Source organism: Chenopodium album, chromosome 10 (assembly GCF_948465745.1).
Source record: "Chenopodium album chromosome 10, dcCheAlbu1.1, whole genome shotgun sequence".
In the NCBI taxonomy this organism is placed as follows: domain Eukaryota; kingdom Viridiplantae; phylum Streptophyta; class Magnoliopsida; order Caryophyllales; family Amaranthaceae; genus Chenopodium; species Chenopodium album.
The window spans coordinates 7656551-7680341 of NC_137843.1; the positions used below are offsets into that span (position 1 = coordinate 7656551).

A 23791-nucleotide genomic window follows, 5' to 3' on the forward strand; every position below is an offset into this window, starting at 1 on the left:
TTATTGAAAATCATGATTTTAGGGTTTTTATGAACAATTGATTTAGGGCTTTTATAGTAATGATGTTTTGAAATTTTGGTGATTATATTACTAATTAGTTTCCAGATTATTTTGAACACGTAAATTCGTATTTTAATGTTTAGATTTCGGTTCGTTAATATTAATCCCGTTTTAATCCCGATCAGGTTCTGAACTCATCCGATTTTGACAAAAAAGTAGTGTTTTCCATGTGGAAACGATGTTTTAAGAAAGACTCACTACCTTTGGTAGTGAGTACCACCCTCTCGTGGCCAAATTCTGCCTCTAAATATGATTTTCGGGCAGTTTTTCATTTTTAACGAAGTTTTTTTATTTTTAAAATTTTATCCTTGAGTTTGATTAATAAAATTAATTATTTTTAAAGTTAATTAAGCATATAAGTATATGTTTTATTTATTTTAATAAGTTTTTCATCATATTATATTGTTGGAAATTACTTGGGATAGTAATATTAATTGTTGGTTGTTTTCTAGGAAGTGATTATTCCCTAGGAGAATTTTAAGTGATTAAAAGTGGCTCAAAAGGATTGTTTGTATGAGGTACGTACATGTCTACTTCGTTATAAGTAGTATCATGTTTAGGTACCAAAAGGAAAGAACTTAGTTTCATGATTAGGGAATACTTGGATGGAAATTGTTTGGTTACACATTGATTTAATTCATGTGCTTATGTTTATGAAACATGTTTTGGTGAATTGATTATGTTTGTATGGAATTATGGATGCAAACATGTTGAATTATATTGGATAAAATGTTTGTATGGAATGTTGATACAAGCATAATTTTATTGGATTGGTTTGTTAACCACATTTGGTTTATTAAAGGATTGGAATTGAATGGTTTAAGTGGAATGAATTTATTAATTATTCCACAAGGTTATTATTATTTATTTATTACTCAATCATAACTTGTTAGTATGTTGAGTAAAGGTGGATTAAGCCGAAATGGCTAGGTGAGTTGACTATGTTCAACAATTTTGGATAATTTGGAAGTTTAATGGAATTAAAGGTTAATTTGTGATGTGATCACCATTGTCTTAAATAAGATTAAAAACGAATTGATGTATGATTGTTATGTATGGTCTTCTTGATTGAGTCGGCTATTAATTAAAATTGTAATCACGTAAAGTGAAACATGGATGAGCAATAAAACTCTGGAAAGCGTGCACTTCTAGAGTATTGACAATTATGGGTTGGGGTACACGGTGGTAGCCCGTGGCTTTTCGAGGCTTGTTTGATCAACATGTCCTCTTCTCTTTTGGTATTTACATTTTATTTTATAATGAAAGTTAGATGGGATCCTAGACTAACTTTGTGAGAATGGAGTCGCGCCCATTCTTGCATCGCGCTAAACTTTTATTTCAAATGGTCATTTGAGACCTGGATTGGACAACCTGGTCTATTGCTTACTCCAAACTAAATTAAATTTATTAAATTGAATATGATGAGTCAAGTGTTTGGAATTGGTTAGTAAGTATGTTGAGTCAATTGAATTGTCTAAGTGTGGAGACTTGATTAATGAATTCGTGTTGTATATTTAATTACTTTAATTAATTGAGCATGCTAGGTTTGGTACGTTGTAGCTTGTATGTACTCAGCTTTGCTGATTGCGTGCTTTTGTGTGTGTTTTCTTTTGGTCATGGCCTTCGCCTTTCAATGACCCTGTGATGATCCAATTATTACACTTGTATTATTGGGGAGCAGTATTGCACAGGTTAGCTTGATGATGTGCAGTTCGGGATTTGACAATCGCATTGTCAAGGGATGGTGTGATTGAGTGTATTCGTTCTTTGTGTTGAAATTATTTATGCTTTGCAATTTCATTTATGTTTTGGATTTTTAATATTGGTTTGGTTTTAAATAAGGGCCTTATATGGTTCCAATTTGTTAGCTTTGACTTATTCGTTTTCTAAACTGTGTTATTTTAAAGACTTAAGTTTGTTTTTCCGCTGCAATACTTTGATAAAGCCTTAACGTTTTAACACGTGGCGGTAACATGTCAATGGTTCTCCACTATTTTATTTAAAGTAAGTGGTTTGGAAAAGGGAGAATTATTGGGGTGTTACAGCCGCCTTGTCGGACAACGCGTTGATCTGAGTTTTGAAGTAGGTGCGCTGGACAGCGGCCGTCCCGATAACGGCGTCTTGGGCTTTCTGGACCTTTTCCCAAGCTCTTCTCAGCTTCTCGTTCTCTTTATCCTTCCATTCAAGGAAGGCGGTCAGCCGCAGGAAGATCTGCGTACAAGACAAAGTAAGTTAGCAAAATAAAAATGAAAGTATTCTTAGTATGAATAAGTTGCGGAATGCTACCTCAGCGTTGCAATTAATCATAGGGCTGATGAATCCCTCATGAATTCCCCGCAGCTTGTCTCGTTGCTCAGCAGGGACGACCCTGGCCATGGCTTCCCTCATGACCTTTCTGTCCTCCCCAATAAGAGACTGGCCGGGCAGCTTCATATTTAACTCCTCCGTAATATCTTCACACGGGCGCAAAGGAGTTTAGTTTGAGTAATAAGACTTAAAAAGACAAAATTGTGCAAGGTTATCTAAACTAACCGTCCGAGAAGATCGGAGGAGAAAGAGGGTTGAAGGTAAATGGAGGAGGCAGTGCAGGTTCGTCGCCCTCCTCACCTGTGCGGCCGGGTTGGTCACCGGCAGACTGATAGGCCTCGAGCCAATCAAATTTTTGGACTCTCTGGACGGGCGGAGTCAAGATGGGTCCGGTCGGTTTTGCCGGGGTCGACTTACCCCTATCGTCCGTTCTCACGGACTCATCATGGACCGGCTTGGTGGCCGGATCCACGGACTTGGAGACCCCGCTATCACCAAGCCGGGGTTGCTCTCCTTTAGACTGCTTAGAAGCAGTCCGCGACTTAGTCTTCGCCGCCGTGGTGGAAGGGGTCTTGGATGCGACCGTCTTCCTTTGCTTGGACGTTTTTCCGTCCTTATCATCCTTAGCAGCCGAGGACGACTGCTTTCATTTAGCTCTGGGGGTAGGAGTGGCCAGCTGAAAAAAGCAAGCAAAAGTTATATATATATATATATATATATATATATATATATATATATATATATATATTTGGAACAACGTCCGTGTAGACTCAGGTAGAAGTCTTCTTCCAACCTAGCAACACGAACGATAGACCTCGAAAAGCTTTATACCTCCTTGGTTTGCTTGTACATCTTCTGACGAGCCTTGTATCTGGCCAAGTCGATCTCAGCCATGTCAATCTCCCCTTTTTGCTCAGGATCCAGCATGACGTACGCCTCCGCTGCAGAATAAAAGAAGAAAAAGAGTTAGAAAATTTTCAAAGGAAGAAATAATGTGTGTACAAGAAAAACCTAGGCATCCCACCTTGGGGCAAATTCTTGTACAGGCTGTAGGCTGACATGAATGTTGGGTCCCTAAGCCAACTTGATAAAGGAACCTAGTTCTTAGGCACGACCACCATCTTGCCGTCCTTCTCCACCCTATTGACTCCAAAATACTCAAGCTGGTGCATCTGGCTAGGGTGAACGGGTGGCTTGTACGGCTTGTGGACCCCGCGTCCAAGCTGGATTGGCTTGGCATTAAATCGGTTCATCCTTAGGTTGAACTCCACATCCTTAGTCTTGATGCGGTAGAAACGATTCTTCCAATCTCGCCATTTGGAGACACGGTCAACCACCACCATATAATCCCTGGGGGTGCTGAGAATGAACCGGCCGTCCGTGTGCTTCTCCAGCTTGGTCATGGAGTGCATCTCACAGAAAACCAAAAAGTCCGGCTTAAAGCCCTTGCGGATGCACGTCACCAGGTACTCGAACACATTCAACCAGCTATTGGGCATCATCTGGAAAAGAGCTATATTGTATTCGTCCAGAACAGTGCGGACGAAAGGGTGAAGGGGGAAGCGGAGTCCAACGTCAAAGGCGGCCTTATAGACGCAGAAGGCTTTGCGTCGTGGCCGCTCATCCTCCCATGCGGCCACGGAGTGAGATTTTCGCAGCGCCACCAGTTCGAAGCCCTCTCCCAGATGGAGGAACTCGTATTCCTCAAATCCATCATTGAGGTAGCCCAAGGCGTGTTACCCACCGTACAGGAGTACGGATCTTTGAAGTTGTCGATATTGGCGACCTCACCTTCGGTCGCCGCCTCTCCTTCGGCCGTCTCACCTTCGGCCTTGGCTTCATCTTCAGCCTCCTCATCCTCTTGGTGAGGGGCAGTACCAAACTCAGAGGACAACACTCTGTCCAAGTCAGCTGCCTCGGCCGAGCTACGGCTCCTGGAGACATGGCCGCCCCCAGCTGAAGGAGGTTTTTCAGTAACTAAGGGACCTTTACCCTTATCTTTAGCAGTGGTTGCCCTGGTTTCCGAAGAAGGGCCACTGCGAGGGGGCAGGTCGGACGGTTCGTTGATAGAGATTCTAACTCTTGATCTGTCCGACCTGCTATGTTGGAGATGGGATGGTGAAGGAACTGAAGCGGACGGACCAGCAGTGGCCGCCCGAGAAAGGGAAGGATGCCTCTCACAAGATCCAGCAACCCGGCTGATTGTCTGGCCGAGTTGGCTTATCGTGAGGACCTAGGTTCTGGGGTTGGCCCGGACACCCCAGCAGCAGAAGAGACGCCTTGTGCACGTTGGCGCTCCTCAAAGGATGAAGTCACTTCCACGGCCGAGCAATGAGTACCCGTGGAAGCGGTCGTAGGAGTAGTAGAGGGAGTTTCTAAGTCAGTGTTGTTGGGGTCATAAGGAGTCCTAGGATTCACCAGACTACCTTCTGGATTTCTGGCCGCATGACGATCATGTGTTTGCATCGTTCTTGCCATGTCCGATTGCATGGACAGAGAAGAATAGGTGGAGGTGAGTTGGTACGCACTAGAAATGGACCCACTCTATGAAGGAGACAACTCGTCTCCGTCCACTCTAGACTCCTCAGTCCCAGGCGAACGGCTGGCCTCATGAGGAGAAACGGACGAAATCGAGTGTTAAGCCAGATTTTAAAAAAAAAAAGAAAAAAAAAGAGAAAAGCAAGGAAAATAATACAAGTAAAGAAGGGAAAGAAAGCAGGCGGCCTACCTCTATACGTGTAGAAAACTCGAAAAGTCTTGAGAGTTGACCAGAAAACTAAAAAATACGCCCGGAAAACTCAACAACACGGCGGAGCTCTTGAAGATTCAAAGAAAAAACACTTTCTCTCTCTAAAAATCTCAAAGTTCCAAAGTGTGAGAATGAGGTCAAAACCCCTGTATATATAGGCAAAATTTATGGGGGCATATCGGTAAATTCATCTTTCCCGCTTATGGAAGCTGAACGGTTATAATTTGAAAATTTGACCTAGAATTTAAGGGGGCAAAAGGACAATGCTGTTAGAATGAACGGAAAAAGAGACGGCCAAATAACGGCGCGTCCGAAATGACGGACAAAATAGACGGAACTAAAGCTTCCATCTCAATAGATAGACGTCCGCTTTCCCCCGAAAATTTAGGCGGCGTACCTTGTCCGCTTCTTTCTCAGAGCTAGGCTTCCTCTAGATCCTTAGGCGGACGAAAGCAGCATGCCAGCCTAAGACGGCCAACTTCGAATGGGGCGGACAGATCTATGCACCTCAGCCGTCCGCCCAATCTCTGTATACCCGTACGCTTCAAGACAAGTGAAAAATCAAAGGAGGCGGCCATTATCGTACGAGCCACCCCCTCTGAGGGGCAAATGTTTAGGGTAAAAATACCCCATGTACGTGGACCAATCCCGTAGTGACACGTGGCCCAATCAAAGGGCGACACGTGTCACTATGGGAAGATGATGCGTGTCCAAGGCATAAAAAGCCCTTGAAATCAGCATTAAAAAGGCCTTATTACATCATGGCCCAAATCCCGAGAGATCTTCATGAAAGTCGCAAAACGGCGGCCCCATACTACACGTGGCATCGCCTGATTGCGCAGCCAATCACGTCATGGAATTTTAGGGTACAAACCCTAAAGGGACACAAACTCCCACCCCTATAAATACTCCAATCAATTATGATGGGAGGGGTGAATTACGACATTACAAGAAAGAGCATTAAATAGCTCCAACTTCTCCCTACTTTCTCTCTAGCCTTTTCCGTTTCAGATCTCTAACTTGATCATCGGAGGCGAATATTCCGATAAAGGAAGATTCGTTCATTTTGCAGGTGTCCGAGTCTCGTTGCCTGAAGAGCGTGACCAGTATCCGAGGAAATCCAAAAAATACCCGAAACAACTGGTGTGTACTCAAAATAGATAATTAGATATACAAATTTCCCATCTAATTATTAAAGATAAACAATAAGCTTCTTAGAACAAATAGAATTAGGGCTACACTCAACCAGATAATGCGCAGTAAAAGTTCTCTCTGTGAGAAAAAAGTTACAAGAGAAAAAACTGAAGGCATTGAAAATTATTGTAATTGAGCCACTCTTCTAATTTCTAATTCATAAGCAATGCATTAAATTTTTAAACATCCAAATTACAGTCATAAAAAAAACTTGCAATGTATTGCTCTCTTTCGTCTAAATAATTGAAGACGGTACATAGTAATTTGTACACAATGACCCTATTCATAGAGATCCACTCTCAAAATACAATATTAACATATAATTAACTTAAAGGATCAATATATAACTGGGGAGCAAAACCCAGATCAACGATCCTTCGTTCAGATTGAGAAACTAATTTGTAAAAGAAACAAAAAAAAATTTGATAAAGGTACAATGAATAGGATCTATGAATAATTAGCAATACATCAGAAGTTATGTCCAATTTCAACTTTTGTTAATTTCATCCATTTGTAAGAGAAATCTACGCACCTCCCCCTAGATACCTGAACAACATTGGCAAACAAAAGCATATCAAATCACCATTAGTGTTTGTAAATAAAATGTTGACAATTAAATCATTGTAACCCAGCAAAATGTTAGATTGTTCGATACACTGTCATAAAGATAAAGTTCAGGCAGGAAAACAAGGAGAGAAATAGAAGGCAAATAACTGCACAGTAAGCTTGACATCAAGCCAGGGAGCAAATGGGAATGGGAATGGGAATGGGAATGGGAAGGTTAATAAGTTTAAAGTAGCAAAAACGGAACTATTCACGTGAAACAACAGTATGGCTGTGCATTCGACTCAGCTCCACCCTCCAACTCTCCCTTCCCCAAGTCCATGTCCTACTGCTATGAAAGACTACATGTCACTTTTGAACAGGGAGTTGGAACTCTTTGGCAAATAATAAATATTTTTGAGTTTTACTTGATGAACAAGTGGCCGATTGCTAAAACTATGCTTATTCCCAGCGAGTAAAAAATTTCAGACATAGACATACTCCGGACTCAATTAAAGGAAATAAAAATCACATTCAAGCACACTTTTCACAGCCCAAATGGCCAATATCTAGAGACCCAAAGAAAATCCCTGAACATGTCTCTCATCTTTGTCCCCCAGTCAAGAGAATGAGAAAGTTCTGCTAGAAACTTATAAAGTATTACGAGTATAAAACAAAAGAGAACAATTCCTTTTATACCTAATAGTGACACAGAATAGGGAATTCATAACAATGCAGTGGAAAGAGGGTAATTGTTCCCTCTTAAAGATGGGTAAAGTACAACTGAAGAAAGAAGCTTTGGGATAATTGGATCACTAGCAGTCTATCAATGATCTCAAAGCAATAAGAGTCCATGATTGTCAGTGACCGACAGACCATAAATCAGTCACTAAACAGAACAAAGCCTAATTAAACTTTCTCAAAGAAAATTAAGAGAAAGGGACCGATGATTGGCAGTAAAGATGGGCACGGGCACGGGCACGGGCCTGGGCCGGTGGCCCACTTGTGGGCCATGGGCCGTGCCGTGAACACAAAGTTGGATTTTGGCACGGGCACGGCACGGGGCACGACGGTGGCCGGCACGTGGGTCTGCACGCGGCCCGCTAGGCAAGGCACGGCACGACTACCGGCATATAATAAAATACATTATTCATCAATTTTTTGTGTTTTCGGCTTAACGCACTCGTAATTTTTTTTAATTTTATGTATTGTTGGTCTTTGCTAAATTAATAAAATTATTTATATAAACTTAAACATAAATAATTCATATAAACTTAATTAAAATAAAGTTGTACAAAAAAAAATATATTAACATTAACATAAACATAAATTAATAACATTATTTATATAAAATTAAGTTGTACTAAATATATATATATATATATATATATATATATATATATATATATATATATATATATCGTTTATAAAAAAATAAATTAAAAAAAAAGGGTCGGGCCGTGCCGTGGGCTGGGGTGTGCCAAATTTTGGCACGGCACGGCACGGCACATTGCCCATCTTTAATTGGCAGGCTTACAGATGGCCAAGAGAAAGCAGATACATTTTAAAGCCTATCAACTAGTATATAATTCTCGTCAAAAAAAAACTAGTATATAATTAGAACTAGCTTAGCATATGTGAGAATTAAGACAATTCCAAAGAATCAGCAATACAGTCAGAACTCCCTGTCAAAAAAAAAAAAAAAAAGACGATTCCAAAGAATCAGCAATAGAGTCAGAACTCATAAGATGTCTTATTTTCGTTTGACTTACTCTATGTTCATTGGACTACCATAAATCATATTAAAGGTTTACGGATATATATCAAGTTATCCATTAGACCTATTTCAGCTTCCTCCTATAATTTATGTTGGATAGATAAAAGATCAAGAATATAACATTAACAAGTGGGAAAAAAAATTTAGCCCACATCAAGCAATACTTGTTGATGCCAGATATTTTATGGTGTGCAGATGCAGTATATATAAGCAAAGTCATTAAGTCAGACATCAATCTTAGTGCCAAAAAACTAACTTTCTTCCAGAGCTACTTCCAAGCTAAGGATTCTTTCCAGCAACCGGAACTAGAATCATAAGCACTAAAGTGCCAACAATGACGCTCATAATCAGATCCAACAAAAGCAGCATAGTGCTTTTTCAAACAACTTTATATGAGGCTGGGGAGAGAAAACTATTGTCCATGCAATGGCTCCAGAAAGACAGGCGTATAAATTATGGGCGTGATATGACTTTCACAGCATAAAAGAGGGCCAAATTGGTGACCTATACCAGTAAAATAGAAGAAAAGGAAGGCCAAATTCTACTCTGATGTTACCACTTAACAGTACAACAGCATAACATCCAGTGTATTCAATTATTTCAAATAAAAATTGGAATAAAAATATAATAAAAAATTACAAGCCAAACCAAGACCCTTTTTAAATAGATGCATACCCTGTCATTGTTGATTGAGAACGAGCATAAGCCAAAAAAAATTTAAGAAATACAAATGGATACATCAACTTTTCGTGTGGTATATTAAAAGCAATTGGACAGAGAAACTCAAAATCACATCTTTTGACAATTAACAATACTAAACATGTCTTTTCTCTGATTTAGTCAATATTTGATAGTGACAAATTTCCAACTCTCAAAGACTATATAATGTCTAATAGTCAAAATGATGTCTTAATATCCATAGTTTACTTTCCATCATCTGCTATATACATGCTAACCAAGGCCTAAGCAAACAGTGAACCAAAAGATAAGTACACAACTACAAATACACTGCGAAAATTCAACCAAGTTTGGAGAATTATACCAAGCCCTTCATCACTAAACCATATACAGCTAATCCAAGCACTTCATCACTAAACCATAAAAGACTAACTGATATAGTGATAGATGTATCAAAAATGTGATGATTCAAGTTACCTGTTCCAGAATTCAGATATTTGTCGTAGCCCATTGTAGAAAATAAACCACATTAAGACAATGATTAGTGCATCTGTTCAGGATAAGGAGCTCAATAATAAACTGAAATGTACAAAGTGGTTAGTATGAATTATGAAACTAAGAATGAAATCAACAGATGCAAAACTTGCAAGCCTAACAAAATCCTAGCCCCGCATGAAGAATGGCAAACTTGACATTATTTATGAATTTTGTAAAAGCAAGTAATATTTCCCAGATCCCCCTCAATCAACAGTAGAGATTGCAAAACCATCTTCGCATCTCTTAAATCATATCACTTAATATGAACATAGTCATCACTAACTTAACTACAGTCATCTGACTCATCTCAAATCTATTATCAGCATCATATACAGACACCAAAGAGACATAGGAATGACTGCAACAATATCACAATAAGACTCATTTTGGATAACAAGAACATCTAACCAATATTCAATAAAAAGATTCATAAACCTTGAACAGACTGATAGCATAAGCAACCGAACAGGCCAAATAAGGATTAAGGATGTGAACCATCGGGCAAATTTTGTCACCTTGAATCCTTGACGAGAATGTGGAAAGGCACAGAGTATGATAACAACAACAACAACAAAGCCTTAGTCCTAAAATGATAACATGTGAATAAATTCATTTGTGAAAACTTTTCTATATAATGTCAAAATTCATAAAGATTGCAGTTTTTAGGCAGTTGCATTCCCATGAGTAATTGTGTAACAGTGATAGTTATTCATGCTTCGTAGTATATGTTAGGCTATAAGCTTGTATATATGAAAACTGTCATTGCTTATTCTCAATACTTTTTTACACTCACTTCCTTGTTTCCATATCACCAGTTTCTAACTACATAACCCCTCAAGGCCAGAACATCTTATTCTCAAGCCCTCAAATTACAATAGGTTTATAATGAAACTTACACGCACAAATATGGCATATACCTAATAAATCATATACCATCATAGAACTTCAAAACCTTTCTAATTCAAAACATGAAGGTTTTTGGGTAAATATTCAGAGTTGTCTTCCATGTTTAAAAAATTGTGAGCTCAACAAGTTCATTGAGGCTGCCTTTCCATCACTTTAGGAGCATAACTTAACACTCAAAATTCCCAGGAATGAGTTGAATTTTTTCAATCAGCTGCCTAAACTTCTGTTCACAACCCCTATGATCTCTTGCTGCAACATCGGTATCACCCCTTTTCAAACATCAAAAGAATGGAACCATATTGCTTTATGGAATATTTTTGTCAATTTTCTTATCATTGAGAATTTTTTTCTTTGTTCTCCACCAACAATGGCAGTTTCCCTCCATCAAAGACCAGTGCAAATGGCATACCCGAGTAACCCGACCTCATAACAAACCCATACCCTCTTTCTCTTCCAACAAATGAGCTTCTCTTCTCATTCACAACAGCCCCATCCTCCTCTTGGTCTTCATCATCATGGGTTCTATGACATTTTATAAGATTCATCACTCTTGCACATACCTACAGGCTAGCAGTATAGACATATATATGAACACAAGCCAATTACCCCAGCGACACCTAAAAAAACAGCAATAATTCTGAATTTTAACATCACTTGAAAGGGTTTTGCTCAAATTATTATGCTCCACATGTTAACTCATACTCCTAACCTCTATAAAATTACACCCAATATCATTTAAGAAGACAAAACTTTCCCATTGGTTCTTATCCAATAATCCACAAAGCAAACTTTGTCGGGTTCAATTGTAAATCAGTATATGTTTGTTCACCTATTCCACTATCACTTTATTGTATATAATATTTTAGCTGTTGATATTTAACGCGGCATAGTTTTTGAGGTTTCCATGAACTAAACAGATGTAGCAGTGGAAGCAGTACTCATCCTCAAATAATGCTATGCGCCTGTACTTTATCGTAGATTTATAGTAGTTTGTGAATAACTGAATACTGACACCTAGTCTAGGGGTGGAAACACATCAAGGCGAAAAGGATACTTCACAAATCCACTACAACAGTCCCCGGCGACATGTTAAATAGCATAAACATATGGAGGCCGCAAATAATACAAAAGTAACGCTCCCACCAATCTAACATATCAAGGCAAATTGAAATGCATGACAAAGAAGAGAAAAAAAAAATGTAAAGGATACTGAAAAGGTAACGCTCCCACCAATCTAACATATAGAGTCCAAAGTAACATTGTATAAGTAGATCTTGCGTTGCACCCAATTCATGATTTCTCAAGGACCTTCACCTGTGAAAACCTAGAGCAATGTCATATTCATGATTTTTCTATACATGAATTGAAAGTTTGTATCAAAAATAATCTACAACTAGTTATAATGATTCACTAAGCACAATCAATCACCTTTCACAAATACAGAGCAGCAAATAATGTTTATTTGTACGTCACTTGTAGTAAAACCAAAAAAGTCAGGAATCACTTACACTATGTTTGGATAGAGAGAAATGGAGGAAAAAGAGATGAGAAAATGAGAGATACATTATCCTTTGTTTGGATATCTAATGCAAGGAGGGAAGGGGAGGAAATTAAAAGGATCCGTTTTCCTTCCCCTTTTAATAAATCAAATCTCTCCATTGTTGGAGAGATTTGGAAGAAAATGGAAGGTCACCTTCTCCCTTTCCCTTCACTCTTTTTCTTTCCCCTTCCTTTCTCTTCACTATTGTTATCCAAACATATTGTTAGTATTATAGTCATTGTAACTCCAATTGTCTAATGCCAAGTTAACATACTATGCATATTAGAAAAGTACAGCTATTATTCTAATTTGTTTCCCATCATATGCCTCTTGCATATTTCAACACTTTTAGGCTTTTTCATATTAAGAAAGTGAGATTCATATTAACTTAAAAGCTTAGATAGGGAGAATAGCGGCAAGAGAGACATCACCTGAACTACATTCAATTTTCCAATTCTTACCCATTTGATAATCCCTATTTTGGTGCAAAGGAAGACCACTCCAATGAGTTCAATCTCTTTTATGTAACTAATTGTTTAGAAATATGAGCTATAAAATCAGTATATACCATGTCTTAATCCCTACATAATTTTATTCAAGGAAGGAAAAAGGTTCATTGGTTTTTGTTTTTTTTTTTTTTTTTTTTTTTTTTAATCCAATGATCCACAAAAGCATCCTCAGTTGGGGGACGACAAAATAAAAAGCTAAATCAATGAGAAAATAATGCTATCTAAGAAGATGTCATCTCCCCGGTTCATGGTGATGAAATGTTCAAATCAAGTTTCCACTTGAGTGCGGGCAACAATTTTTCTACCTCTCCCAATCCCCGCATAGCTGAAAACATTAATCCCTCCCCAACCAAGATCAATGCTGTAACTACGACCAAGTTATCAAATAATTTCAATCGCAACAATAAAATTGGCAACTCAGGGTGCAATTCATTCACCGATTTGATTTCAAACTTTTCTACTAGCTAAATCACCCATCTCATGCGGCAAACGATCACAGTCAATACCAACAATCGTTCCATTTACCTTATACTCCATATGTGTTATTAACAATGTTGCATCTAACTTTAGATTTGGATAATACATAACATAATGCACTTAGATATAGACAATATAGTATCATAACAGCCACCCTACGCATCAAACTCCATAAACTACATGTATTGCTGAAATCAAACAAGTTCTCAATCATTATCAAATCCTACCAAATTTGAGGTTTTGCTTATCAACCTTAAAACAAACAAACGTAATTAATTCTCGGTCAAATTAAATGGGAAATTGAGATCTAAATTCACTCATAAAGTCAGAAATAATAAAAGAGTAACAACTTAAATTAAATTGAACAATAAAGCTAATCAATTTTGCAAATCATGGTATGAATTTTTCGGGGAGAAAAAAAAAGGGAATTTTGAAACGTAATCCTGAATAATTCATTAACAAAGTTTCAAAATTGATGAAGAACAATTTGGTACTTTGTATAATTTAGAGCACAAAATAAAAAAATAAAAAAATAAAAAAATAAAAAAAAAAAAGAAAAAAGAAAGAGCGAAAATTGGTGGAATTACCTGGTGAAGATGATGAGAGGGGAGGAGTAGAGCGAATTCGAATTGAGTGGTTTGATGAATTGAAGTTACTGGGTCTACCAGCCCAACGTGGTAGAGGTTAGTTTTTCTTAATCAAATTTCATGGGAATAAGCTAACCCATGTGCAACTTTTTGCTCGACATTTTTTTTTTATAAAGGACATTTTTTGCTCGACTTAATAAAGCGAACTTTGCTCTATGAAACAAATTAGAGTATGGCCTAAAAACAAACAAGGGGTATAGGCATATGGCCTCGAAATAATATAATGGAGTATAAGGGTTAACGAGAAACTCTACTACGAAATACGGAGTATAATATATGGAACTATAAGGGTGAAATTCAATCATCTTCAATCTTGCAATTTGAATGCCTTGTTTATTTTGTTTGCTAAACAATCTGCATCTTTATTATGTGTGCAACTATTTTTTGTCGAGAAAACAAAGCACTTACGTTAAATTTTTTTGTCAATTTCGAGCTCAATTTGGATTTTAAGGACTAAAATGACCTCTAAAATCTTGATAAAACCTTTTGACACGCAAATCGATAACAAATTGGATTGGATGGCAATATACAATTTTTATTAGTACTTTTATGTTGTAATTTACACTTATTTTTTTAAATAACTGCAATTTATAAAATACAAACTTTAAATAAAATGCAATTGACAAATTTTCCAACTTATAATTACCGATAAAAATCATTCGCGTCTAGTTGACATTCAAAGTGGACACAACACAAGCCACTATTAAGTGTTTAAGTTGTACTTAGATTCAAACACCACCCCATAACTCCATAAGGCCATAAGTGGATGTTCATGGGTTATTTAGAAGGGTTGGCTTCCTCTCTCCCGCTTCATACTGCAGTACACTGAAAATCAATTAGCGACTTCTTCATATTTAGGGCTAAAAAATCCCATGTCACAGAATACTAAAATTATGATCAATTATATTCCACAGTTTCTTTTCAGGCGATGATTCTGCTACATTACAAGAATGGACACTTCCTGTTCGATGAAATGTCTCAACGAAAATACCCACCTGAGAAAACTGTTTGAGATGTTAACAACAACAATAAAAAACACTTTTTGTTGATTTGAATTGCCAAAAATGTTGAAGATTGTAACTTACAACGTTAATGGCATCCGACAAAGGATAACCCAGTTTGGTTCTCTCCTTAAATTACTCGATTCTCTCGATGCTGATATCATCTGCTTTCAGGTTTTTCTTTCTTATACTCTATTTTCTGGGGAATTAAAGTGAAATTAATTGAATTTATTATTTGGTGTGATTGATTTAAAGTTTTGAAATTTAGGAGATTAAAGCAACAAAACAAGAGCTTACTGCAGATTTGATAATGGCTCAAGGGTATGAATCCTTCTTTTCTTGTACTCGTACCTGCGGAAAAGGTCGCACTGGTTATTCAGGTATCATTTCTTTGCCCAATTTCCCTCCGTTTTCCTTGGCGGGGTTTTTATATTAGCTCGATATAACTAGTTAATACCCGAGTCATGCTCGATTATTTTTGTTAACCGATATTTGAAACAAAAAATGTTGGCATTAATGGGCTGTAACATCTAATTTCCAATGCAAGCATTTATAAATTAGTACCCGATAAGACCCATTTTGATATGCGTTTCTTACTAGAGAATTTAGTAGGGAAAAGTGATTTAGTGATTTTCGCTTTTGTATGGTGTATAGATGTTCATTTTTCCTTAAAGTGGAATTTGGAACTGAGTATGCTAATGTTCACCTATATGAATGATTCCTTCTGAGTTGCTTATACATTTTAAGCATGTTTCTTTATATCAAGTGAAGTGAGTATCATATCTATCATTCTTCCTTTGAAATGTGCTAACATGAGATAGTATTTGTAGGTGTTGCAACGTTTTGCCGTGTAAAATCAGCCTTTTCTAGTACAGAAGTGGCATTACCTGTGGCTGCAGAAGAAGGCTTTACTGGTCTTTTAGATACTTGTGGAAATGAATCTAGTGGCGAGCTTTTTTCGGACTTGGAATTCCTTAAGGAGTTTCGAAAAGATGAGCTTTTGAAGATCGACAGTGAGGGTCGCTGTGTCATCACAGATCACTGTCATTTTGGTACCTAGACAAGGCTGTCATACTAGTGATCATTTCATATATTAGCATACAAGCTGTGTTGTAGTGATTTAAAATTTGAAACTATGCAATTCATCCTAGGGTTTCAATCCATTTTCCATGATCCTGCACGCTGATTTTATATTATGTTTCAAGTTCTTTTCTGATTATTTTGATATCTTATTGAAAGTTTTTCAACAGTATTTGTAAAGATGCTATGTTGGAATTGCAGTTCTATTTAATGTATATGGACCTAGAGCAGCTCCCGAAGATGAGGAGAGGATTCAATTCAAAGCCAACTTCTTCAAGATTATGCAGGTATATGTGGTCTGATATCTGATATATATACTTCCCATTGCTCTCTTGTGTTGCCAAGAACTTTGGAGTACATTTTTTATGCATATATGTTTTGATCAATTACATGCATCAATATTTTTCGCTGTTTAATACTCTGTCCATAAGTTGGCTACACTTTGAAAATTCGCAGAAATGGATTGTGCATTTATCTCTTGTGTTTTACAATAACTAGTGACAGAAACAATATCTATGCCTGATAACAGTGTAAGGTAAACCATAATTCAGGGCAACTAAAAAAAATAAAATTACAAGTTTTATGGGATGAAATGAGTTGTAACTAGAGTTTCAGTATGTAGTCTTACTTGATGTGAATGATTTCTTGTTGAGTTGCTAATATATTCCTCTCAAGGACCCATGCTATTCCAATGCTCAAGATATATCTGGAAATTGGACATAGGATCCTCTGATATAACCAAAATATTGACTACTTTACAGGCAGTTTTATATTGTTACAGAAATGATAAAGGAAAATTTAGTAACTTTCAAGAATAGGCTCAAAGTTTCTCTTTTCTTAAGATAAATTACAATTTTCATTTAGCATTATAGACAGGCTATCTGACTGTCTGTCTGTTTGTCTCTTTGTGTTTGTGTTTATTGGACTTTTGAAATATGAAGTTTTTTGTAGAAAAGATGGGAATTGCTTCAACAAGAAAAGAGGCGGATAATTGTAGTAGGGGATTTGAACATTGCTCCTTCTGCTGTAGATCGCTGTGAACCTGGGCCAGACTTTGAGCAAAATGAGTAACTATCAATCTTCTGATTTTCAACTTATGTGGTTGGCTTTTGAAGCATTCACCAATCTCCTTTTCTTTTCTCCTTCTGTTTCTCTTGTTAGGAGAACAAAATTAGACTTTCAGCTTTTCTAAGATAACGTTTATTCCTTTTTTATAGGTTCCGTAGATGGTTTAGATCTCTGTTGGTGAAAAATGGAGGTTCCTTTCTTGACCTTTATAGAGAAAAACATCCAGAAAGGTTTATAGCCTCTTTATGTTAGGTTTTATTCTTTGCTATACAAATCATAAGTCAAAGGAGCTTACATACTTTTGCAATGATCTAATTTTTTAATCATCTTCTTCTCACGCAGGGCTGATGCATATACATGCTGGCCAATACATACAGGTGCTGAAGAGTTTAATTTTGGGAGCAGGATTGACCACATCCTTGCTTCTGGTGTATGCTTACACCACATGCAGGGCATTGATGATCATAACCTTGCTGTTTGTCATGTTGAAGAGTGTGATATAATGACACAATTTAGAAGATGGAAGCCTGGAATCTCATTGAGGTATATGATTGATTATCTAATTCTTGGCAGAAAGTGGGGCATGCTACATGATCTTGAATGTCAAAAGATAGTGCTAGAATTTGGTAAATGTATGTTAATTGGAGGCAGGATTTGTTATGAGCAAGAAAAGGGAATGAGAGTCTTTTCTAACAATTGCCACCAAATAAAACTATTTTATTACTATAATTGATACTTTTTATTGATTTTCTTTTGATCCTTCTATTTCATTGAAATTGTATATAAAAAAATCTTTATATTCTGTTTATATTGAGAAAAATATAGACATAAAGCATGGTTTGAGGTACTCTGGATGAAAATAATATGTCCTCTTGAGTCTTGATATCAACTCTTTGTATAACAAATAGTTATAGTTTACTGTAGATCTGATATAATGTTTACTAAATTGTTACTCCCTTCGTCCCAGTTTATAGTTCTTGTTTGTGTTTTCTCATGATATTTAAGAAATGGGAGGAGAAAGTGGATGAAGTACATGAAAAAAAAGTGAAAAGTACATTTATAGACAAAAGTTAGAGAGAGAAAATGGAAAAAAGTACAAGACAAGTGGAAAATTCAAGATAGTTTAGGAAGTACGATGAATAAAGTTAAAAAATGAGGTATAATGGTCTTTACATACTATCCAAAAATAGAAACAAGAACAACATTTTGGGTCTCCAATATAGAAAAACAGGAACTATAACGTGGGACAGAGGGAGTAATTGTTTTGAGATAGCATATTCTTGGCTAGTACGTCATAGATTAGCTTATTAAATTTGGGATCATCATTCCCTGCAATCTCACTATTATGTTTTGCCCTGTTCTATAGCTGGAAAGGAGGTAGAGCTACTAAACTGGAAGGTTCTGATCATGTTCCTGTGTTTGTTACACTTAAGGATATTCCTGATATTCAAATCCACAGTACACCACCTCTATCCGCCAGATATATGCCAGAGATTCGTGGGTCACAACAAACTATTGGTATGTGACTTTTCCTCTGTCATTTGATGATGCTGTGAACATATTTATATCAGTCAACCATGGTGTTCATATACTGATGTTTGCACATCTTATCTATTGCACAAGTGCACAACTTCCAAGCATCAAAAGTAGAACTATATATAGCGGTTAGAGATCTCTATCTTAAGATAGCAAAACATGAACAATCGTGTAGAACTGAGATATTACCGATGACATGAAAACCAATATGTGCTTTTAAGGTGGAACTCCTAGCATCCTGGAGCTTCTCTTTCTTTTTTGCTGATATGCTGTTTGGTTTTGCTAGTTGCCTAGTTGGTTGCATAGTTTTAGCTGCATTTTCTTATTTCAGAGGAAACTTTTTGTGATTGCCTAATTCTTACTGAGTAGATGTTTATGGTTGTAGTATCAAGTTGTATCAAACTGTATCTCCTCTCTTAACAGTTTTCCATGTAAGGAATGTTTTAAATCTTCTGTCTCTCTAATCTTACCTTTACACTGGTCCTTCATTCTCTTTCAATTTCTTAGCTTGCTCAAAGATTAGAGAAAGGGGCAGGGGTCTACTCTTGCATGTGACCTGCTAGCTCAATTAGGTTGCCACTAATAGCAATATGGCTGCTGGAGTGTCTGGTTTGTGGAGATAACTGATGTACAGGCAGGTCATGCTGCAAGTGTTGTTTAAGACTTTAAAATGGAAGCTTAAATTGGCAATATGAAAGATATTGCTCAGTGCCATAGACTCTTTAGTGTTCTCTTCTACTCCCTAGTGTTGGACCGTTGTCTCTTATAGATCCCACAATTTTTGCTTCATTATTTACAGGATCTATTCATCTGTCCTAAATTTGTAATTCAGCTCTACATTTTATGCAGTGTCAATTTTGATGAAAAGACAGATGACTGAAAGAGTTGGTGCTGGTACGCTGACAAGTCCAGCCACACGAGATGATGATGACATCGATTTAATCGGAAGGGTTGAAGAAGCATCTTATTCTTGTAGTGTATCAAGCACTGGTTTAAATACACTATCATCTTCAGTGGTGAATTCCAGTGAAAATGAGCCCAGTACTTCCAAAGTAAGCCAAGATGTGGCCACAGCGGGAAATCGGCTGACTCAATCAGTACCAGGTGTTCCAAAGAAGAAGAAAGTGAAACAAAATCAACATTCTCAACTCTCATTGACATCCTTTTTTCAAAAAATTCCTAATACTTGTGAAAATGTGGAAAAGTCTACCAAGGATGCATCAGATGACCTAGAAAGTACTGTCATTTCTCCTGATTATGTGAAAGAAACAACAGAAACTATCTACAAGGAAGGCAATTTTGATGAAAGTGCTTCTTCTCAAGAGCATTACCCTCCAACTGATTGCTGTCCTGAAAATGAAAGAAAGACTGCTGTTATGGAATGGCAAAGGATTCAACAACGTATGCAGGATAGCATACCTCTTTGTGAAGGGCATCATGAACCCTGCGTTGCTCGGGTTGTAAAAAAATCAGGTCCTAATTTTGGGCGAAGATTTTATGCTTGTGCACGCGCTGAGGTAAATTCTTTATTTTTAGTCACATAATAATCTATTACCTAAATAAGATGCTTATAAAGTTATGCTAAGGTGATGAGGTTACAAAGATCATTTTCGCTGTTACCAATTCATTTATCTGAGTTGAGATTTTCTTACATCTAGTCCGCCTAAGTTTGTTCTCTAAATCACTTTGTTCAGTATATTTTTTTCTTCAACGATTCCTGTAGCATTACTTGTTTTAAAGATGAAAGATTATAATGCAGTTTATGAATGTGGTTGAGGGTATTGGTTTATTGGTACTTAAAATGGACATTATTCATGCAGGGCCCTGCATCAAATCCTGAAACTAGATGTGATTTCTTTCGATGGGCTGGCTCAAAATCAAGACAGAAAAAATAGTCTGACACTATCTGCAAGGAATCCGAGTTCAGATGTAAATGAGCCGTCCTAAGTTTGGTTCTTGCTATCTATTTAGGATACTGTTATTTCTTCATTTTGTGTTTCCCACTTCTGATAATTATATTTGCACTTGTTGACATCTCTTGCGATCCTGCCCTTGTAATTTTAGTCCCTTAGGTTAAGCTTCATTGCTCTGTTGTACCATGTAAATCCTGTAAACGTTATATCCCAGTTAACCTTCAATTGTTCAATGCATCTTTGCCATTCACTGCATCAATATCATGAAAGTTTTTCACATTTCATTGGTGCGGTTTGTGAAGTTCTGACTGTTGATGCAGCTTGCTCAGCTATATTCGATATCTACGCACTGATGGAAATAATCTGATGTGCACTTAATTATTGTATGGTTTTATCTAAGTTTCAATTCATTAAAAAAAAATAACAGTGATGTAAACATATTTAACTTAACCAACTAAACTAGTTGGCATCCATATAAAATTGTTGTACTTTTTGTCGGCCAACATTCTAATTCAAAATTAGCTCCAAAATTTCTTAAAATAGAAAGATAATCTATACTCCCTATGTAAACAAAACAATGAGAATCCACATTAAATGAGTACATGTTTCAAAAACAAATAGAGTATACAATAAACAAATACTGTATTACTTTCGAGAAAATCGAGAATCCATAATAAATGAATACAGCTCTGTTTTTTTTTTTTTTTAACTTCTAAGTAAAACATAGCAGATTTCAGCAGAACGGAACGAGCAAAAAAATAGGGCATACATCTTTCTCAACGCAATAAGAGTCCACACTAATTCCTGATCGTCAAATGGATAACCAATAGGAAACTTATATAATCAAAGAATGAGTCACGACCAAAACAAATCAATCCTTTTAAACAAAACAAACAAATACCATCATCATTTCATCCTCTTGTTTTTCTTCGTACCCCTTAAAATCCGCCCCCACCTAAATCCGTTACACCACTTCTCACCAAAACTACCTTCATTTCAAATCTTCCTCCAATGCTCTCATTTTCTCTCTCCTCCGTTTTTTTCAAATCTCCCAAAAACTTCCCCGGAAACTTCTCTACTTCTCCAGAATCTTCCAGATTCCGACGCTCTTCCGCCGTCGCTGCCACCGCCTCACCGGAAACCTCCGCCAATTCCTTTTACGAAGTCCTCGAGATTCCGATCGGCGCAACCAACGAGGAGATCAAAGCAGCTTATCGAAGACTCGCCAGGTCTTGCCACCCTGACGCCGCCGCACGCGGTGAGGTTAAATCCGCCGACGAGTTCATGAGAGTTCACGCCGCGTATTCCGTCTTGTCGGACCCCGACAAACGCGCTGACTATGATCGGAAGTTGTCGCGGTATTCCCGACCGCCGGGGAGACCGTTTCCGGGATTGTCGAATTCTCCGACGTCGTCGTTTTGTAGGGTTCCGAGGCGGAATTGGGAGACGGATCAATGCTGGTGATGATGAAATTGATGACGATATTTTTGAAAAAAGTCAAGCCTCCTCACATTTTAGGTTGTTTTTTTTGGTGGTTGTAAATGATTTGAATTGAGCTTATTGACCTTAATCAAATACAGTAATTAGATTAGATAAAATATGATTGTGTGAGTGAGATTGATCAAAATTACTCTCCTAACTCCCAAGTATAATTTTGGAGAATGTAAATTATGTAATGATACATGTTTTTACCAAGTGATATTGTACATATAATTGTTATGTTCTCTTTGTCGAGTAATACAGTGGGTGTATTCTAAAATGTTACATTTGTTTTTCATAGTTTTTGCTTTTACTGTTCAGGTCAATTATTTACTATCATACTTTTTTATTGCCTATGAAAAGTGAGAAATGAGCATTGTTATGACTTTATGAGATAGAGGGAGTATTATGTTCTTAATTTCAACTTTTTTTTTTTTTTGATAAAGCCGCACAACGGTAGTTATTATTCATATTTGGGCAATAATCAAACACAACAACCTCCTCCACCACGCTTGGACAACCCCCTATCCACAATTCCACACTCTAGTTGAGTACTCGATTGAGTGGGCTACGGTGAGCCATAGCATGAGCTACACAATTAACTTCCCTAAAAACATGAACAAACTCAATACTCTTAATTCCAACTCTTTGCTTGGGTGTCTTCGATTTTTGTATACTTTTTAGTAATGAACTAGTTATTGGCTCGGGCGATGCCTCGGTATATCGTAAATTTATACGTACTAAATTTTTATCAAAATTAATAAAAAAAAAAGGGTTAATGTTGAGCAATTATTATTGAGTAAGTGAAAAATATAATAATTTATACTATTATCTTTCATTAATATATATAAAAAAAAATGTCAAATGTATATAAATATATGAATAGTTGTTGAAGTAAATAAATCATAGAGTTTTAAAATTAATTACACGTTATTGCAATTCAATGTGGTGAGAGAAGGGTGTTACACATAGGATGACACACATGTGGCACCAAATAATAATAAGGGTACACATGACGTTAGCATGTTATTCCCACGAGTTTTAATAATAATATAGATTGTATTTACTATTAATAAAAATAAATAAATAAATAAAAAATACTAGGGTTTATATTATATTAAATGACTATATAAATTATGGATTAAATATCGACAATATTAGGTACTATTGTACATTAGTATTTAGTACTATCTTCCCTGTATGATTGCTATCTCATTTTTTTATTTTTTTATTTTTTTATTTTTCCTTTGGTCTTGTTCATCTTCATGTCAAGTTGCCAAAAAATTAATATCACGAGGCTTCAACTTATGATATACTTGCCATAACAATAGACTTGACTCATTGGGACCATAAAGCATTAATTCAATCTAATAGACGGAGTAGTGATATATATGAAATGTAAGAGATATTTTGAATTCTTGAGGATATAGTATAAAGTTAGTGGATAGGGAAGTATGAATGAAATTAGAGAAAATGAGGTGGAGAAAGAAGGAAATGAGAGAATTGTTGAGCAATCGATCTAAGAGTCGAAATGATTTAAAACTTTCAATTGACGATAATGTAAGAAAATGCTAACAAATAGGTTTTCCTAGTTAAGTAAAACTTTTTAACGGATGTAACAAGTTTTCAGTTTATATTTATTCAAAATAATTTAATGTACTTCTAAGAAACAATTACGTATAATTATTAAATCTCTATAGATGTGCGATATGAATCACATACCAATACACCATATAGTATGTAACTTAATAAAATGACAGCATCAGTAGATAGATTATTTAGCGATAAGA

General features: G+C 36.6%; 2 protein-coding genes and 1 long non-coding RNA gene across 3 annotated transcripts; 2 read left to right on the plus strand and 1 right to left on the minus strand.

The window, feature by feature from the left end:
- Positions 1 to 6451: 6451 nt before the first annotated feature.
- On the minus strand, positions 6452 to 14076 carry LOC145562124 (uncharacterized). The gene is made up of 4 exons (XR_014094283.1): positions 13865 to 14076; positions 11962 to 12065; positions 9786 to 9858; positions 6452 to 6856 (listed from the first exon to the last, which is right to left on the minus strand). It is a non-coding gene; the product is annotated as an uncharacterized LOC145562124 (long non-coding RNA).
- A 618-nt stretch (positions 14077 to 14694) lies between these two features.
- On the plus strand, positions 14695 to 20777 carry LOC145563365 (DNA-(apurinic or apyrimidinic site) endonuclease 2-like). Its single transcript, XM_081623809.1, has 10 exons — positions 14695 to 15099; positions 15194 to 15305; positions 15756 to 15977; positions 16207 to 16292; positions 16957 to 17072; positions 17223 to 17303; positions 17416 to 17616; positions 18440 to 18591; positions 19459 to 20126; positions 20430 to 20777. The coding sequence occupies exons 1-10, from the start codon at positions 14989 to 14991 to the stop codon at positions 20502 to 20504; spliced, it is 1824 nt and encodes a 607-aa protein (XP_081479935.1). The 5' UTR covers positions 14695 to 14988; the 3' UTR covers positions 20505 to 20777.
- Positions 20778 to 21533: 756 nt separating this feature from the next.
- LOC145564698 (chaperone protein dnaJ 11, chloroplastic-like) lies at positions 21534 to 21986 on the plus strand. The gene has a single exon (XM_081624929.1). It carries the CDS (start codon positions 21534 to 21536, stop codon positions 21984 to 21986), a length of 453 nt encoding a protein of 150 aa, XP_081481055.1.
- Positions 21987 to 23791: the final 1805 nt, after the last annotated feature.

Coding starts and splice junctions, on each gene's coding strand:
- LOC145563365 (XM_081623809.1), top strand. CDS start 14,989: ATGTTGAAGATTGTAACTTACAACGTTAATGGCATCCGACAAAGGATA. Junction 17,304..17,415: donor AGAGAAAAACATCCAGAAAG/GTTTATAGCCTC, acceptor CTTCTCACGCAG/GGCTGATGCATATACATGCT. Junction 18,592..19,458: donor TGGGTCACAACAAACTATTG/GTATGTGACTTT, acceptor CATTTTATGCAG/TGTCAATTTTGATGAAAAGA.
- LOC145564698 (XM_081624929.1), top strand. CDS start 21,534: ATGCTCTCATTTTCTCTCTCCTCCGTTTTTTTCAAATCTCCCAAAAAC.